The sequence below is a fragment of the Phacochoerus africanus genome, chromosome 5 (assembly GCF_016906955.1).
Source record: "Phacochoerus africanus isolate WHEZ1 chromosome 5, ROS_Pafr_v1, whole genome shotgun sequence".
NCBI lineage: Eukaryota > Metazoa > Chordata > Mammalia > Artiodactyla > Suidae > Phacochoerus > Phacochoerus africanus.
In genome coordinates this window covers 135,851,908-135,871,051 of record NC_062548.1, presented here as the reverse complement: position 1 = coordinate 135,871,051, position 19,144 = coordinate 135,851,908, and the positions used below count along the sequence as shown (strand labels likewise).

General features: G+C 58.1%; 1 protein-coding gene across 1 annotated transcript; it reads right to left on the bottom strand.

Annotated features, from left to right (window-relative positions):
* Nucleotides 1-277: 277 nt before the first annotated feature.
* ADI1 (acireductone dioxygenase 1) lies at nt 278-7,702 on the bottom strand. Its single transcript, XM_047782713.1, has 4 exons — nt 7,496-7,702; nt 5,346-5,465; nt 1,711-1,890; nt 278-960 (listed from the first exon to the last, which is right to left on the bottom strand). The coding sequence occupies exons 1-4, from the start codon at nt 7,613-7,615 to the stop codon at nt 841-843; spliced, it is 540 nt and encodes a 179-aa protein (XP_047638669.1). The 5' UTR covers nt 7,616-7,702; the 3' UTR covers nt 278-840.
* Between the last annotated feature and the right edge of the window lie 11,442 nt (nt 7,703-19,144).

Below are 19,144 nucleotides of genomic sequence, written 5' to 3'. Positions count from 1 at the left end.
TGTTGCCGTGAGCTGTGGTGTAGGTCGCATATGCGGCTTGGATCCCGTGTTACTGTGGCTGTGGCTGTGGTGCAGGCCGGCAGCTGCAGCTCTGATTCGACCCCTAGCCTGGGAACTTCCTCGTGCCATGGGTGCAGCCCTAAAAAGACAAAAAAAAAAAAAAATTGCAAAAGTTCGACTATAAGAGACGCAGCATGAGGGAGCTGAACCTAGAAAATCTTCCAGGAAACAAACACTGAACAGATAAGATATAAATGAACGACACACACGCCCGTCACCCAGTTTACATGAAGGGGGTGATTTTAATGCGCTGTAGTACATACAGGGCAACCCCAAGCCGCAAGCAGAAAATTAAGGCGCTACGTTATCTGGAACAGAGAAGTGGCATCAGCAAGTAAGCGTCCCCCCAACACACCAGCTTGTCCCCCAGCTTCCCCCACCAGCCCCCCCGTGTCTCCTCCCCGGCAGGTCCTGTCACTGCTGTCACCCCCCCCCACACACACACACAGGTGGCCTTGATGGATGGGCATCTGCTTAGAGGCCAAGAGTCAGGCCTACACGGGGCAGCGAAGCGTCGGCGTTCGGGGCGACAAACTCGCTGGGTTAGAGCTGAAGGCACCAGCGGACCCAGGGCCACCGACCCACCGATCCCGAGCCAGAGAAAAGCGGCAGATCTGCCCAGATGCTGCCGGGGACGAGTCAGAGTCATCAGCGCGCACTCTGATCAAACAATCCTGAGAGGGAAGCCCCCCCCAGCCTCCGGCTGCAGCCAGAAAAAGGAGAAAACGGGAGACTTCCTGCGGCCACCACAGCGGACCTGCACCAGGAAGCCGGGGCGGGCTACGCGGACTGCGCCAGGAACCGCAGGTACTGCCCGCGGGCCTCCAGGTGGTCGGCTGGCCGGTTGTACGGTGTCCACACGGGGTCGCCCACGAACAGCCGCATGGCCTTCACGTAGTTCTGGAAAACACACGAACACGGCCGGCAGCGCTGAGACCGCGGGCCAGGCAGCTCCCCGCTGCCCCTGCCGGGTCCTGGCGCGTTGTCACGGGAAAGACGCCTGCGCCCACCTGCTTCCCTTGGCGCGGGGTCCTGAGAGCCCGCTGCCCACGGGGCGGCCGCCTGGCACGGAAACCTGCAACGTGCTTACCTGTCCATCCAGGTTCACCTCCTCCAGATAAGCTCACATCAGGACCACATGACCCACGGGGCAGGTTGTGCCTCAGGCACCTTCTACAGCAGCCAAAGCCCCGGGGCCCCGGTGTGCCCGCCTCCGGGTCACCATCAAGGGAACAGAGCAGGTCCCTGCGCAGGGGCGCACGGCGCTCTCCCGGGAACCAGGCCCCTGCGCCCTGGGAGGACAGGGCCACGGAGCGCAGGGACGGAAAAGGGGGACACGGCCCCGCGTGCACGAGCCCACTCCCCGGGTAGGAGAGAGAGCGGCGACTGCGGGCCCTGGGCGGCCCGACGTCTCCAGATCATTAAGACGCAGGCCCGGCCCCTTCAGGGGGAGAAACGGCGCTCTCCTGGCGTCCCTGCCCCAAGCCCGGCTCTCCGGCCCCCTGCGTTTGTCGTCTACTCAAAACCTAGACCCCAGGTTAGCCGGAGAACCTAAGAACCACCGGTCTCCAGGACTCTAGGGCGGGGCGGGGAAGGCCACACCCAGCTGCTCGTGAAGGGAGCCGCGCGCCGCCCGCCGCCCGCGCCTACCCGCTCGTCCAGCGTGAAGCGGTGGTAGATGCCGGCGGGAAGGGTGATCAAGTCCCCCCTCTCCATGAAGATGCGGATCCACCGGTCGTCCTGGTCTCTCACGTCGAAGTAGCCGCTGCCGTCCAGGATGTAGCGGACCTCGTCGTCCAGGTGCAGATGCTCCTCGTAAAAGGTCTTAATCTGCGCGGGAGGGGCCGTCAGGACCGGAGGCCCAGGGGGCACGGTGGCCGGACCCACCCTGCCCCTGCCCCCTGCCCGAGCCGGCCCGAGCCAGGGGCCGACAGACACGGGCGCTGCCAGGGCGACGCGCCGGCACACGCGGAGGAGGCAGGAGCCAGAACAGTCCGTGCAACAAAGAACAAACACCCACACAGCACTTGGCGCGGGCGGGCAACGTCCGAAGCGCCTCTCTAACCCACTCGGGGCGCCCCATCACCCCCACCGGACAGAGGAGGGAAGCGGCTCAGAGAAGCCGGCTCACCCGCCCAACACCACGCAGCTCGGATGTGCAGAGACGCCACACAGACACCCTGGCTCCGGCTCGGAACGTGCCGTACGGGGTCACGCTAAGTCCATGCACGCACACATCACGTGACCAGACCCACACCATCACGTGACCACACGCACATGGCATCACGCTGACCCCCCAGCACGTCAGAAGCCACATGACCTCTGAGGAGGAGGTCACCGTCTCGAGTACGCTTTCCGCTTGTCCAAACCGACGTCCACGTCCCCCAGGTCTCCATCCCTCTAACATTTTATAATAAAAATACTCAAGTGTGGAGTTCCCGTCGTGGCTCAGCAGTTAACGACTCCGACTAGGAACCATGAGGTTGCGGGTTCGATCCCTGGCCTCGCTCAGTGGGTTGAGGATCCGGCGTTGCTGTGGCTGTGGTGCAGGCCGGCAGCTGTAGCTCCAATCTGACCCCTAGCCTGGGACCCTGCACATGCCACAGGAGCAGCCCTAAAAAAGGCCCAAAAAAAAGGAAAAAACCCTCAAATACACAGCAAAGTTGACAGAATTTTACAGGAAACACAGAATAACCTTCACCGTTAGAATCCAGCCCTACGCGCCAGACCTTCAACCCGAAGGCCCCCCCTTCACACGCAGAAGGAAGAGCAGCCCGTAGACGTAGGCGGACGTGGGGCTCTGTCCTCAGCCAGAGAAGCACCGAGCAGCCTGAGATGCCACTGGACAGGGGACGGCGAGCGCACAGCCGGCACACCGGGACCCCGGCGCGTGGACGGACGGCTGATGTGACCGGCAAGGGGGGGGGGGACGGGACGGACAGAGACCCGGGGATAGACAGGGGAGTCCTGAGGGGTCGGAGGGCAGGTCAAGGTCTCCGTCTGAACCGGAGTTCGCCCGCTCACACTCACACACACACACACTCACTCTCTGTGAAGGACCCCAGTGCGGCAGCAAGGTCGCCAGGCACCCATCCGGGCTTCCGGGACCCGGTGCTGGCTCCCAGAAGAACAGCTGGCTCCAGTGCAAGAGCCCGGACTCGCCGATCCAGGCGCGCAGGAAGCTCGCAGCACGACAGGGCCGAGGCAGGGGACAGGCCGCTGCGACGGGCGCCCCCGCGCCAAGTCTGGACACATCCGAACATCCAAACGGACCAGGCAGAAACGGCCGCCAACCAGGAGGAATGCGTGGCTCCACGGGCCGGTCCGTGAGCCCGGCAGGTGTCAACCAACAGGAGGGGAGGGGAGCCACTCCTGCGAGGCCAGGTCCCCTGGGGCCACTGCCCTGGGCAGCTGCACCGTCTGTGCAGGCCGCCTGCCAAAAGCCACGAGGAAACCTCAGGCGAACAGGAGATGATCAGAGAATAAGGCTCGTTTAGAAAAACAGGAGAGGGAAGCCTGCGCGAGGAAGAGGGTTTCACTCTGACCTAGAAGACGCTGACCATAGAGCGACCCCGCTACCCGCAACAGAGCCCCCGGTGCGTGAGACAAAGGGATGCTGACGAGAGACAGGAAACGTGAAATTCCAAGTAAGGACAGACATCTTAACCCCAGAGAACCTCGGAGAGCCCGTCGTGGCGCAGTGGTTAACGACTCCGACTAGGAACCATGAGGTTGCGGGTTCGATCCCTGGCCTCGCTCAGGGGGTTAAGGAACCCCCCATTGCGGTGAGCTGTGGTGTAGGTTGCAGACGCGGCTCGGATCTGGTGTTGCTGTGGCTCTGCCGTAGGCCGGCGGCTACAGCTCCGATGCGACCCCTCGCCTGGGAACCTCCATATGCTGCGGGAGCGGCCCAAGAAATGGCAAAACACACACACCAAAAAAAAAAAAAAAAAGACGGTCAGAAGAGATTAGAAGCAGAAAACAAAAAACTAGATGTACTGTCTGCAGGAAAAACCCACTTTAAACACAAAGACGTAAAAAGGTTAAAAGTGAAGAATCTAGAGAACAAGACCCTAAGTCAACACGGATGGAAAGAAAGCATGAGGCGCTGCGCTACCTGCAGACAAGGCAGACCTCAGCGCAAGGGCAATCCTGGGACACAGGCCGACAGTCCACACCGAGCACCGAGAAAGCGCCCAGGGAAGCGTCTTGAACACGGCGCACCTGAGCGGAGCAGCGCCGCCACCCACCAGACCCAAGTGACACTCAGAGAAAACGTCCACCGACCGCAGAGCACGCTCCACCCGAGCTCCCCCGACGCGGTCACCCAGACGGACCACAGCCTGACCCACGAGGCAAATCTCAACGCGTGCCAAGGCCTCAAAGCTCCCACAACCCCGTGGAATGAGACCGACGAGAGACAAATCTCTGGGAGATGCCCGAATAATTGCAAACAGACACGTATCAAGAAAACCGTATGGTTGAGCGAAGAAATCAAAAAGGACATTAGGAACTTTAAACTAAATGAAAATACCAAACATAACTTGTGTGATGCCACTAAAACAGCCCACGAAGGGGACGTTTAACAGAACTAAACACCTGAATTAAAAACGAAGGAAGGTGTCATGTCAGGGACCTCAGCCTCCGCGTGAAGAAATTAGAAAAGAGCAAGTTAAACCCAAAGTGAGTAGAAGAAAGAAAAAAAAAAAAAAAGACAAGCGTGGCCTTCAAGGAAACAGAGAAACGACACAGAGAATCAGTGAAAGCAGAAGCTGCTGGAGAAGATCAGTCAAACGGATTCCCCTCTAGCCCGACGGGGAGAAGGAGGGCAGGCGGCAAATGACCAGGCTCAGCAGCGGAGGAGACAGCGGTGCGTTAAGGACAACGATGGAAGCGCCTCAATAACTCTCTGCCGATAAACCTGCACCCTCGGATGCAAGGGACGAATGCCACCCAAGGTCATTCAGGAAGGCACAGACATGCTGGATGGTCCCGTATCTAGTAAAGAAATGGGAGTCACAGCTTAAAAACCTTCCTGCAAAGAAAGCTCCAGACCCACATGGCTTCCCTGGCTCATCTGCCAAACGATAAAGGAAAAAAATAAAACCATTTGACACATACGCTTCCAAAAACCTGACAAGGAGGGGCGAGACGGCAGCTTATTCTACGAAGGCGGCATCACTCTGACACAAAGCCCAAACGAAGACGTTAAAACAGGAAGCAAACTCGTGTTTATTAGCAGCAAATATAAGGACTCCCCTCTGCCCTGAGCTTCGAGCCCTTACCTTCTCCTCGTAGTTTGGTAGTTTGTCTCTGCATATGGTAATTATGTCCGTCCAGGAGTAGTTTCTCTCGTTTCGGATTTTTTCTAATTCTGGATCATTCTCATATTTGTCAGCATCCAGCTAAAAGAGTTTAAACAACAACAAAAAGATGCGGGTTCGATCCCTGGCCTCGCTCACTGGGCTAAGGATCTGGCGTTGTGTTGCCGTGAGCTGAGGTGCAGGTGGCGGACGAGGCTCAGATTCCTCGCGGCTGCGGTGTAGGCCTCCAGCGGCAGCTCCAGTTGGACCCCTCACCTGGGAACTTCCAGGTGGCCCTAAAAAGCAATGAATAATCAACCAACCAACCAACAACCCAAAGGAGGTCACGTGAATACGCGGAAACAGTCCCTGCCTGCGTCGCTGATGTGATGATACTCCGAATGTATCATCTAGTCCTTTGTCGACCCTAAAATAACCTTTCCTCCCCTTCTTTTCCTTCTTTTTAATGGTTCTTCCATTCTCCCTACCCTCATGTCTCTCCAGTCTGCTTCTCTCCAACGGTCCCTCCTGGGGGCCTCTGTGTCACCACCCTAGTCCCAGTGCCAGGCGCCCGGGGCAGGCTCTCATGGCCTCAGGCCTGTCCACGTCCCCCCCACACATGCCATGTCCTGTTCTTCTGCCACCGTCCACTCCCCCAGGCCAACCTCTCTCCACAGCATCTCTGGTTACTTTGTTTCCCGGGCCAAAAAATCCAGGGCTCTCAAGTAGAACCCAGTTCATCAGGCAGCAGTCAGAGGCCTTCCACCACCTGGCCCCAACTGCTGTTTCTACCATTCCGTCTCTATTACCTGCCTTTTAAAAAAATCTACAGTCTAGAGGTCCCACTGTGGCTCAGTGGGTTAAGAACCCAACACAGTGTCCGAGAAGCGGCGGATTCGATTCCTGGCCTCACTCAGTGCGTGGAGGATCTGGCGGTGCCACAAGCTGCAGATGCAGCTCAGAACCAATGTTACTGCGGGAGTTGCCACTGTGATGGAGTGGAAACGAAGCCGACTAGTATCCATGAGGATCCCGGCTCCATCCCTGGCTTTGCTCAGTGGGTTAAGGTCCCTGGGTGGCTGTGGCTGTGGCTGTGGCATGGGCTGCAGGTGCAGCTCCAGTCAGACCCCTAGCCTGGCCAAAAAGAAAATAGTTTAAAAATATAAAAGCATAAGCATTCCCATTGTGGCTGAGAGATTAACGAAATCTGACTCACGTCCAAGAGGACGCAGGTTCAATCCCTGGCCTCGTTCAGTGGGTTAAGGATCCGGCATTGCCATGAGCTGTGGTGTAGGTTGCAGGCATGGCTCGAATCCCACGTTGCTGTGGCTGTGGTGTAGACTGCACCTACAGCTCAGATTCAACCCCGAGCCTGGGAACCTCCATATGCCGCAGGTGCGGCCCTAAAAAGCAAAATAAACTAATTAATAAAAGCACAGGATAAACAAAGTTTCCTTTTGACAGCCCTTTGACTCACCACCCCGAGCAGAACCAGACGGCAAGGGGAACCGGGTTTGAGCTCGGGGAGTAACTGTTTTGTCCTTTGGATACACGCATTCTTGCTCTTAAACAGCCAAACCCCCTTAGTGCGGTAATTTGATCCTTCTGCGTGTCGGGTTGCAGACAGATTTTATTGCAAAACAAAGTTATTTTCCTCTCGGAACAGACGTGACGTTGCTTTCTGGACGGGACCGTCCATGAGGCTGCGGGGGGCGGCCCTGCGCCCTCCCCGGAGGACGCGCCCTCGCCGCGGGGCCCTGCAGGGACCCCTACCCGTCTCCCCAGGCCGGGCCTTCGACTGGGGCAACCGAGGACCCACCCGCGCCGAGTTCCCACGACAACCCTACCCCTCAGAGCTACACCCGCCCCCAACCTACCCACCAACCAACCACCCCGCCCAGACCCCGACCCCCCGCTACTGAGCATGCGCAGGGCGCCCACACGCCGACCACCCGCCGCCGGGCATGCGCAGTGCGCCCCGCACGACGCCCACCCACCGCTGGGCATGCGCAGCGCGCCCCGCGCCCGGCCTCCCCCGACCCGGACCCCGCCGCTGAGCATGCGCGGTGCCCTCGGGCCCCGATGTGGGCGCGCGCGAGCGTGGGGGCCTCCGGGGCGGTCGTGCCGGGTACCTTCCAGTAGAGGACGCCGAGCCGGCGCAGCTGCTCCAGGCCGACCGGGCGGGCGGGCTCCGTGCGGTGGGGCAGCCGCGGGTCGTCGGCCGACTCGTCCATGTACCAGGCCTGCACCATGGCGGAGCCGGGGGCGCCGCGACCGGACCTCGACCTGCTCCGGGCGGCTCTGAGCCCAGGCCCGCACCCGGGACCTTCGCGGGGGCCGCCCCGCCCCCGTCTCCCCGCCCCCGGGAGCGGCCGCCCGAGGGCAGGGAGGCCTTTGTCCCGCGAGGCGGGGCGGGGCGAGCAGCGGCGGGACGAGCTCAGGCCCCGGGCGGAGGGCCTCCTTCCCGCCGCCGGCGGGCTCGAGCGCAGGGCGGGTGTCCCCGAGGAGTGCCCGTCGGCTCGGCCCAGGCCTGGGGACCACACGGAGCTGAACCTGAGCGGGGCACCCTGTCCCCTGCCACAGCCCGTCAGCTCGTGATTTAGGAGGCAGAGGGGGATTTGGAGTCTGCGAGGCCTGGCCCTCCGTGAGCCTAAGGCCTCCAGCGGATGGGCTGCTTGGCCGGCCCTGTGTCCCAGGGAGTGCCACCACCTCCAGCGCCACACAGGGGCCTCGTGGTGGTGGGTGCTGCAGTCTCCTTGAACACCCAGTCTTGTGACACTGTGTTTTACGGCAAAGAAAACAAATGCCAAAAAAAAAAAAAAAAAGCTTTGTTAAGCCCATGCCTCGGATGCGGGGGCACCGCCATAGCTTGAAGCCAGGTCAGGTCACCACGTAGAACCCCGGGAGTTACTCGGGGGGTATACTGTGCTCCAGTCCACCCCCCTGGTTCGTTTTGTTTTTGTTTTTTTTTGGAACCGTCCACGGCGTGCAGAAGTTCCCCAGCCAAAGACTGAACCCACACCACAGCAGTGACGGGAGCCACAGCAGTAACAAGGAGGGATCCTTAACCCACTGAAGCACCAGGGAACTCCTCCCGATTTTTGCTGTACCAAGAGTCTGCAATATTACCTATAACTTTAAATTTGCTTCTTTTCCCCTCTTTTCATCCCATCTCCTTTCCCTAAATAATGGTATGTCCTAGGATAAAAACAAGCTTCTTTCCAATCTTTGCATTTCTAATCAATTTAGCTAATTAAAAAAAAAGTCCAGCCGCTCAATAAAGCTAGGTTTAGCTCGTCCAAGCAATCAATTTAAAAAGCATCAGGTTGGGAGTTCCTGTTGCGGTAAAGCGAAATGAATCCAACTGGTATCCATGAGGACGCGGGTGTGATGCCTGGCCTTGTTCAGTGGGTGAAGGATCTGGTGTTGCTGTGGCATGGGCCAGCAGCTACAGCTCTGTTTCAACCCCTAGCCTAGGAACTTCCACGTGCTGCAGGAGCGGCTCTAATAAATTAATAAGTAGGATCAGGTTATTTCAGCCATTCACCCCAGTCTCTTTAACAAGGAACCGAGGAGTTCCCTTTGTGGCTCAGCGGGTTAGGAACCCAACATAGTGTCCATGAGGATTTGAGTTTGATCCCTGGCCTTGCTCGGTGGGTTAAGGATGTGGCGTTGCCACAAGCTGCAGTGTAGGTCAAAGATGCGGCTCAGCTCCGCCATGGCTGTGGCTGTGGTGTAGGCCAGCAGCTGCCGCTCCAATTCAGCCTCTAGCCTGGGAACTTCCATATGCTGCACATGTGGCCCAAAAAAGACAAAACAAAGAAGCAAGTAACTAGGAAACTCGTGGGGTTTTAACTGGAGCACTCCGAGACAGCACAGCCCCAAAGCTTACGGTTGGCTCTAGAACTTGCGAAAATGATGGATGGAAAGCACGTGTTTACTTCGGTTGTGTTCTGCTCCAGCGACGGCACGTCCTCTTAGAGAGCCTGCCCACCAGCTGCTTCCTTGACATCCACGGCTTGTCCTTCAAGATGCCCCTGGAGACGTCGCCAGCCGTTTTCCTCCCTCCCTCCCAAACCCACTCGCTTCCGTCCACGCAGCCCTTCTGTATCGCCACTGAAATTGGCGTCCTGCTTCCACCTTGGCCCTGGCAGCCCCTTCTTTGCAGAGCCTACACTTCAAAACACAAACCAGGAAGGAGTTCCTGGTGACCTAGTGGTGAAGGATCCAGCATTGTCACTGCTGTGGCTCAGGTTCAATCCCTGGCCCAGGAACTTCTGTATGATGCGGGCGAGGCCGAAAAATAAAGACAAATGTTTGCTGAACAGAAATGGAAAGGGCGTGATGAGAAGCCTTCTGAATGGCCTTCTGGGAGGTACAGTGCCTGCCCTCTGGATCTGCTCTAGTGCCCCCTTTGTCACTCCCTGGAAAACGGTGACAGCACCATGTGCTGCGTGACGCTGCCCCGTCCCGGCTGGGGAGACACGGCTTATCAGCCCCATTTCAAAGATGAGACCACTGGGGTGCAGACAGCTCAGCTAACTTGCTCAAGGCCAGGAAGTTGCAAGGCAGGGGTTTGAGCTCGGGGAAAGCACCTAGCCCCAAGGTTCTGTCAGTGTAGACAGGGCCGCTAAAACACGGCTTGGGCAGTAACGATGCTGGTCTCGTTTGGCTGGGGAACTACTGCACCTCAGAAGAGGGAGAGAACTGTTTTCTGCGCTAAGAAAGCAAACTGAGGGAAAGCAGGATGATTGGGGCGCCCTGGAGGCTGTCCCGGAACCCGGCGCCTGCGCCAGAACCAGTTCAAGCCGCAGGATCAGATGGGAAGAGCCCACCCTCCTCACGTGACCGCTGGGGGCTCAGGGGACGGCTCTTTGAAGGGGAGTCCTTTGAACTCCTCGAGAATAGCCAGCAGCGGCTCCAGAATGTACTCTGTGACCGGAATTTATCACCTGAATGTCGACCTAAGGAAAAACACACGGCGTGAGGCTGTGACTCTCTCTACTCAGGGTCTCACCGAGGACTCGGGCCAGGAGAGGCCCCGCGGGCTGAGGGAGCGGCCCGGGCAGGTGCCCGCGGGCGGCACCCGCTGGGTCAGAGGTCACTGCTGGTCACAGCGCAGGCAACTCAAGCTCACGACTCAGTGCTTTTCTGTGTGGGGGAGGCGCACGCATCCGGGGCCTTTCAAGTCCTTCCGGAGGCTGACCTCTAAGGGCCCGAGGGGGCGGCTGTCCCGTGTTCCTCCCGAATTCCTCCCCTGTCCTGCCAGCAGCGACTGCGGTGGCCGAGGACCTTGTCCCTGCAGAGCTGGGCGCTGAGCGGCCCTCTCTGTTCCCGGACGAGGGTGATCAGAGGTTTCGAAAGACCCATTGGTCCCCCTCGCGGCAGCCCTGCCTGCGACCCTTCCATCCAGGCTTGAGAGGCGCTCCCAGGGGGCCACGTGCAAAGCACACCGGGGCTGTGACGGGGTAGCCGGGAAAGAGCGGAGTGTTGAGCCCCGGAGGACGTGGACAGGCGCCGACACGGGGGGCAGCCGGCTCTCTGGGAAGGGCTGGGGGAAACCTCTGGGCTTTGTGGGCCGGGAGGCAAAATGCAGACTGCCGGGCAGGCCTTCAACCACAACCACGTCTTACTCTTTTGATTGTTTGTTTGTCGGCCGCAGCTTCGGCGTGCGGAAGGTGCCGGGCCCAGGGATCAAACCCGACCGCAGCAGTGACTGTGTCCCTCAGCCACCAGAGAGCTCTCAACAGTAACCACTTCAGCACATAAACACCGTATTCTCGGCCCGTGAAACATCCAAGATCAGGCACCGGGCGGTGCACTGACCCGGCCGCACCCCACTCGGGACGCTGCAGCTTCAGCTGATCATCCAGTTCTTTCCTCTCCTGGCCGCCAGGAAGTGCTGCCGCGGGTCACGCCTGTGCCCGCCCCGGGCTCCCGAGAGCAGCAGCCAGGGTGCTGCGTTCTGCGCAGGCCTCCACACGCCGGGGCACGAGAAGGGGGGCAGGGGCCCTGGGGGCTGAGTGTGCCCTTACAGGAGGGAGCCCACGTCGCTGTTATTCTGGGCAGGAAGCACGCCTGCTCTTTGCTCCAGGCCGTACACGCCTCCCTGAAAGGACGTTCTGGAAGAAAGCCAGGGCCTCAGCCTGGATGTGCGGAAACATTGGAGCCCCACGCGATCATCTCCCAGTTTCTCTGCAGAAGGTTCCTCATGGCTGCACTCATGGACACGGCTGGGGAGCTGTCCCAGCCGCCCACGTCCTGCAGGCCAGACACATGAGCCCGGTGAGGCTGGTCCCCTGCTGGGCGTCTCACGAGGCTGCAGTCAAGGGGTCACCAGGGCTGTGGGTCCTCTTCCAGGCTCATGTGGTTGTTGGCAGAACCCTCGCTGTGAGTCTGAGACACCGCTTTTTGATGCGGGCCGTCCACCGGGAACTGCTCTCGGTATTGGAACGCTGGCCTCTGTGCCCCTGGTGCTGGAAGTGACCCACAGCACAGAGGCTTCCTTCCCCAAACCCGCAGCTTCTCAGCCCTCGAATCCCATCACCTGGGAAGACTGCACCTGATGCGTCCAGACTCACCAAAGCCAACCTGCTGACTGACTCAGAGGTGGGAGGCTGGGCCCTTAGTTAACCCGCAAAGCCCTCTCACTTTTTTCTTTTCTTTTTTTTTTTTTTTGGCCATGCCCACAGCCCGTGGAAGTTCCTGGGCCAGGGATGGAACCTGGTCCACAGCAGTGACCTGAGCCGCTGCAGGGACAACACTGGATCCTTAACCTGATGTGCCACAAGGAAACTCCAAAACCCTTTCACTTCTGTTGTGCAATTTAACCACCGGTCACATTCATAATCCACCCACACTCAAGGGTCCGGCACAGGGCTTTTTCCCCAGGGGGCGCGCGTGGAAGGCTGCCGACCCCCCTAAGAAGTCCACTCTCCTTACCGCTGCAGTGCCGGACTAGAGCAGGACACGGTTTAAAAGCAGCGGCCCCTCTCTATCTTTTAGGCGTAACCACAATGAATAAATATAACCCTTCACTGGAATTACAATTCCTAATATGACCGACTAGGGAAACCTCTGAAAACCAACTCCGTGAAGACAAATAGAATAACCCGACGTTTGCTCACAGCGTAGCATTTCCTGAAGTGTCTGGATAAACCGCACAAAGCGATCGCAGTTTTCTTTCCTCGAGGGGCGGCTTCTGCTCCACAGCAGATGTCACAGCGTCGTCAGTAAGGGCTGCTTAAACCAGCGGGAACCCCCGCCTCGGGGGGAAATGTAACTGAAGGCAAAGTACAGCTTTTTCCAAGGAGAAACAGGGTGACGGGGTCAGTATACGGAGTCGCTCGGCAGCAGCGTGACGCCGACGTGGAGGAGGGCGAGTTTGGGGCTGGGAGGAGGGCACAGGCTCGGGAAGCGGGAGGAGTCCCGAGGAGCCTGGGCACCGACACAAACACAGGCTCTCCAGGCACTTCTCAGATGCTCCTCCCTGCGCCTGGCTCCCGGGGCAGACCCTGACTCGCGCTGGTACACCCACCCCCGCCCCCGGGCGCCAGGGGAGCGACGACGAAACAGAGATGGGCAGCCCTGCCAAGAGAGGGGTTTAGCCTTACTGGCCTTTCTCTCCGGAAGACGGACTCCGGCAAACACCAAGGGGAGCGCCGGAGGAACACCCATGATGGTCCAGGCCCAGAAACCTTTGTTCCCCGGACCTAACTCCTTAAACGTCAACTGATAAAACAATCTGGACAAGAAACAGGCCTCCTCGGCCAAAAAAAAAAGTGGTTCCGTACTTAGCCTCCCCATGTACTCAACCCCCGAAGACCCTCGACGCCGTAGCCCGGCCTTGTTCTAAGACCGACGGCGGCCCCTCCCCGCCTAACGAAGGTGCCCTGGCTCTGCCCTGGCTCTGCCGCGAGCGGCTCCCCTCGTCCGCCCGCCCCCAGGGACCCTTCATCCTGGGCTTCCAGACCCGCGGGCCCAGTGCTGAAGCCGCTCTGCTTGGGCCTGTCTCCGGCCAACAGCGGGACCCCAGGGCCGTTTCCTGCAGTGACTTCCGGCCAGTGGCACTCCTGGGTCAGCCTCTGAAAACGCAGTTACGTGTTAACTCCCCTGAACAGAGCGATGCCAACATCACGTGTTAACAAGTGACGTCTTTATGAAAAGTAGTCGTATTTTACAAGCAGGAAAATAAGGAGGCACGGCGCCTTTTACATTTTTACACAGCTCTTTATTCTCTGCTTAGGAAGAAGGGATGCTCGCATCTGCCTCTATGTCCCATCTCTTGATGTGTTATTCTGGTTGAACTGTATGAAGACTATCTAGCCCCACAGAGATACGTGGTTGGAAAAAGGAGTGTTTTGTTTTAATGGCTGCACCTGAGGCATGTGGAAGGTCCCCGTCCGAGGATCCACCCTGTGCCTCTGCAGTGACCCGAGCCACTACAGTCCGGTTCTTAACCCACTGCACTGCAGCGGGAACTCCCGGGAGGAGTATTTGAATAGCCTTCTGGATGGCTGTAATATTCATCTTTGGTACTCCACCAAAATTCGACAGTGGTGGTTTCCTAAAGGTTAGCTGCACTGTGGCACCTGACAATCCAGTGACGGCTACAGACTCTTGTACTCTGAACAGCTGGTGTGAACGTGATTTGGGAACCGCATGCGTTAATCATTTTGAGACTGTTGATTCACTAAGTTCCGTCTCTCTTCCAAAGGTCAGCCCATTCCGGTCTATGATACCCACCGGCCGCATCAGCTAAGTCTGGGTGGAGGAAAGCCCCCAGGATCACGGGGCAGATACAAGTTTTACAAAGTTTGAATTTTGTTTCGAAAGCTTGAATTGTGCCCTTGACGATAAACGCTGTCTGTTGCTTTCTTAAAAGACAGGCTCACCTGGGAGGTTCCTAGTGGCCTAGCAATTAAGGACTTGAGGAGTTCCCGTTGTGGCGCAGTGGTTAATGAATCCGACTAGGAACCATGAGGTTGCAGGTTCGATCCCTGGCCTTGCTCAGCGGGTTAAGGATCCGGTGTTGCTGTGAGCTGTGGTGTAGGTTGCAGACGTGGCTCGGATCCTGCATTGCTGTGGCTGTGGTGTAGGCCAGTAGCCTGGGAACCTCCATATGCCGCGGGAGCGGCCCTAGAAAATGCAAAAAGACCAAAAAAAAAATTAAGGACTTGGCATTGTCACTGCTGTGACGACTGCTGGCTCAGGAACCTCCATATGCCGCGGGCATAACCAAAAAAAAAAAAAAAAAAGGCTCACTTGGTTCATTTTTGGAAAAACATCAGCCAAACAGCCTGCCTGGAATCACCGTAGTTATCTGGTGGCAAGTGGGGCTTGCAGCTCAGTCACACAAGAGCTTTCCCTCAAAATGACAGCGCTGGGCGGACAGGAGCGGTGCTTTCTGAATGCCAGTCTGGGCCAGAGGCTCCTGAAAACATGGCCACTTGGGTCGAGACTGATGCAGTTAATAATTTCTACTGCTTCCTTGGAGCATATTCTCAAGAGAAACCAGGCTTCGTTTTGCTTTGTCTTGTTGTCAAGAACACGATCCCTGCTGGTGGCGGTGGGCGGCAGCCCGACGCTAGCTCAGGCACCAACAGCTCAGCCCACCGGCCCTCACGCCGTCCTGCAGCCCCCGAGGAGGAGGCACGCAGCTCGCATCCCCCCCAGGGGGCTCTCGCTCAGGGCACCTGCCCCTTAAGGATGCCGCTCCCTGCAGCAGACACCAACTACTCCCTATCCAACAGCCACGCAAACAAGGAGATGGCACAGCACAGGGCCTGACACCTGCCAACCTGTCATAACCTGTAACGGGGTATAACCTGCAAACCGCCGAGTCACTTTCCCTGTACCCCCGGAACTAACCGGTATTGTAAGTCGGTTATACTCCAATTGAAAAACGACGACGCAGCTGTCAGCTCTATTGCTCAAGTGCCTCAGGTCCCAGTTGACAGAAATCCAAGCTGCTTTAGCGACAACAAACAGCAGTGGTCCAGGCCCAGGTTCCTGGGAAGGGTTAGGACGTCCGTTGCCTGGACACGATTGCGTTTGGGCTCAGAGGCGTGTAGTAGCGCTGTCTGGCTCTGTCTCTCTGTCTGTCTCATCACATCCCAACTCGCCTCTCCCTGTGCTTTGGCTTAATCCTCATCCATTGGAGCGAGTTTTCCGCATGTGGTAGGAAGCAGCCACCAGTAGCTCTGAAACCAGGTTTGCTTGTAATTCAGGGAACAGGAGCTCTTGAGGTCTGGGTGTCCAGGCTCACAGAGGTCTCCAGGTGGCCCAGCGGGAGCCCTGCATCCAGGCTGTGGGAGCCCGAGGTCCGGTCGAGGCTCTGCGGGCGGCTGTAGGGAGGCCCTGAGCCCAGCAGCCCCTCAGAGCCTCGGGATGGGCAGGGAGAGAGCCCGGCCCAGGAGAGAAAAGCTGGGCGGACAGCATGTGGCGCTCACAATGCCAGGCTCCCGGCTCTGGGAGCTTCTAATGAAGAGGGGGTCAAAGACGGGCAGAATGGCTCCCTGCCCCAGGGGGAGCCTGTGTCACAACCCCTTTCCTGTCACGGCCAAAACTGAGGGATGCCTTTTATTTATTGATTTTTGCCTCTTTAGGGCTGTACCCTTGGCATGTGGAGGTTCCCAGGCTATGGGGTTGAATCGGAGCTACAGCTGCTGGCCTACACCACAGCCACAGCAATGCCAGATCCGAGCCCTGTCTGCGACCCACACACACCACAGCTCACGGCAACGCCGGATCCTTCACCCACTGAGCGAGGCCAGGGATCGAACCCGCAACCTCATGGATACTAGTCGGGTTCGCTACTGCTGAGCCATGATGGGGACTCCTGAGTGATGCTTTTTAAACAGAAGAACCTGGAGGGCTCTCTGGAAAATACGGAAAATGTCCAGGGAGAGTGAACATCATAAGTAGCGGAGTTAATGGCAACAGCTGGGAGTGACAAAGTGACCGGAGTAAAAAGCGCCGCTCTGGGAGCTTTTTTTTTTTTTTTTTTTTTGGCTTTTTAGGGCTGCACCTTCGGCACATGGAAGTTTCCAGGCTAGGGGGCAAATTGGCGCTGTAGCCACCAGCCTACACCACAGCCACAGCAACGTGGGGTCCCAGCCATGTCTGCGACCACAGCTCACGGCAACACGGGATCCTTAACCCACTGAGCGAGGGCCGGGATCAAACCTCGTGGATACCCATCGGGTTGTTCACCCACGGAGCCATAACGGGAACGCCTTCAGGAGCCTTTTAAAAGAAGGAGCTAGGAATAAAGGTTTGCTGTGAAACCCCAGGGCCATCCATCAGTGGAGTCAGCAGTAGGGCCCCCCGAGTGAAGCCAGCGGGACGCCCCCCGCCCCCGCCCAAGCCCAGAGCACCCTGCAGGTTCGCTCACCCTGCAGGGAAGCCTGCAGAACGAAGCCGGGTGACAGACAGGTTCAAGAAACGGTTCCCTTGCCGTGTGTGTATTTGAACAAGTCCGATACCATAGTATTCTGAATTGAGAAACAAGCCATCTGCGCGTGGACACTGCTTTCCCTGAAAGAGGGAGCAGGCGTCTGGATTTCCTACCAAAGCAGCAGTATTTGAAATAGCTGCCTAGAGGCCACAGTCAGCAAAGTTGTGTTCAAACTAATTAACAGGAAAATCTTTCTCTGGGGTCTTCATACATCTTTGCGACGGGGGAGAAGAGCCCCGCACGGCTGTGGGCCCTTCCTCCTGAGGGGGAGATGCAGGCTTATTTACAGCCTTGCAGCCACGGGTCCCGAACCTGTGTGCCTCCAGGGTGAAAATAAGCCCAAGGGTTTATTCCAGTGTGAGGTCACCTCTCCTGTTCCTCACGCGTCACCCTCTTTGGGGCCACGCTGTCCCCAAAGCACTTGCTCCAATAGAGCCTTTCTCCAAACGTGTCCCCAGTCACACTCGTGGAGGGAGCGCCTGGCGGAAACGGTTGTGAGGTTGGCACTTAGAGGAGACTCTGCGATTTCATCTCCCTTCTGAAAGCTGGTGAGGCTCGTCACGGAGCGGATGCTTGGTGGGGACGAGCCTTCTTCCCGTCCTGGAGGGCACCCACCCAGTCCAGACGCGCTCCGTAGAACGCTCTGGTAAACACTGTCCAGAGCTCAGAAATAACCCAGGAAAACCGAGGGAGCCCCACGGGGTGACGAGTAAGTGCGTGTTGTGCCCACACTGCAAACAGGGCTGCGAGCGGGGAGGACTCAGACCAGAGCGAAGGGGGGGGGGTGCGCTCTCAGAAAGCAGCTTCTGGAGTTCCCGTCGTGGCGCAGTGGTTAACGAATCCGACTAGGAACCATGAGGTTGCGGGTTCAGTCCCTGCCCTTGCTCAGTGGGTTAATGATCCGGCGTTGCCGTGAGCTGTGGTGTAGGTTGCAGACGCGGCTCGGATCCCGCGTTGCTGTGGCTCTGGCGTAGGCCGGTGGCTACAGCTCCGATTCGACCCCTAGCCTGGGAACCTCCATATGCCGCGGGAGCGGTCCAAGAAAATGGCAAAAAGAGAAAAAAAAAAAAAAAAAAAAGAAAGCAGCTTCTGGGCCAGGGGACAGGCTGGCGCGTCTCCCCGGGATGGGCTGTGACATTAGAATTTTGGTCAGTGGTTCCCTCATACCCATTCGGGGACCCCTTTGAGTTTTGCTCAGGATTTGCGGAGGCAGAAGCAAGAAATGGCCCAGGTCAAGCTGACCTTGCAAATAGGCGAAGTGGAGCTTTGCTTGTGCGGCCACAGGGTACAGTCTGCTCCGGGGAATTTCAAGGCCGCTTTGCTTTGGATTTTAACACCGTCCAGGCTGCGGGGGGCAGGAAGCAGAAGCACGAGAAGGCCCAAGGCCCCAAGGAAGCATCAGGACTAAATCTTCTTAGTAATAAAAAACCACAAGAATGTATAAATAATAGCTAGTGAAATCTGAACTATGAGGAGAGCTTTTCAGAAAGCAAATCTCATTCTGACGAAAAGTAAACTTTTGCCAAAGTGACAGATTCCCACCAGCGACTCAGCACATCCGGGCCCTTAAACAGCTGACCCCACACCTGGGTCCAGCTGTCCAAGGTCACCCCTGAAGGGATCAGGGGGCAACGTTTCCTCTCGAAGCAGGCCCAGCCCCTCCTCCACCGCTCTGTCCTCACCTGCCTTCGTGTCCCCTTCGGTCCCACTTCTGGCCGAGGGCCCACACCTGGCTCTCCGCTCAGACCCGTCACCTTAATGCGGATTTTCCCAACTCATTCAACAAATATTTACCGGGGACCTGCTCTGTGCCTGGTGCTGCGTCCTGGGCCCTGGTTATGCAACAATGAGCAAACAAAAAAAATCCCTGCCTTCACAGAGTTCAAGTTCCAGTGTGGGGTCAGATGGTGGCCAGCCCTAGGTGGCAACAGACAGGTGAAGAGGAATGAAACTGCCAGCCCTGTGCGTGCGTGACAGTGACAGAGGGGAGACCCCAAGGATAGACTGGGAGCGGGGGACAGGGAAGCAGAGGTGGCACTTTTTGAGGCTGACCTTAAATGACCTTTGAGCAGGTGTGGGGTGGGGGGAGGAAAAGTGTGCCCAGGGAAGGAGTCTGGGCGGCGGAGGGGCTTCAGGGCACAGCTGGGGGGCAGGCAACGGAGCCAAGCACAGCCTGCGGGAGGCAGGAGGGAAGCAAGGACCGGGGCTGGAGGCTACTGCAGAGGGCGGGGAGCGGGGCTGGGGGGCTGGAGGGGCCAGGAGGACTGGTCAGACTGCATCAGTCTTACGTGAAGGCCAACAGGATCTGAGAGCGGAAGGGCCC

Bases quoted from the DNA above. Each gene is read 5' to 3' on its own strand.
- ADI1 (XM_047782713.1), bottom strand. From the start codon at position 7,615: ATGGTGCAGGCCTGGTACATGGACGAGTCGGCCGACGACCCGCGGCTG. The intron at 1,891-5,345 runs GTAAGGGCTCGA...CCTCCCGCGCAG, and splicing joins TACCAAACTACGAGGAGAAG to ATTAAGACCTTTTACGAGGA. The intron at 961-1,710 runs GTAGGCGCGGGC...TGTGTTTTCCAG, and splicing joins GCTTCACGCTGGACGAGCGG to AACTACGTGAAGGCCATGCG.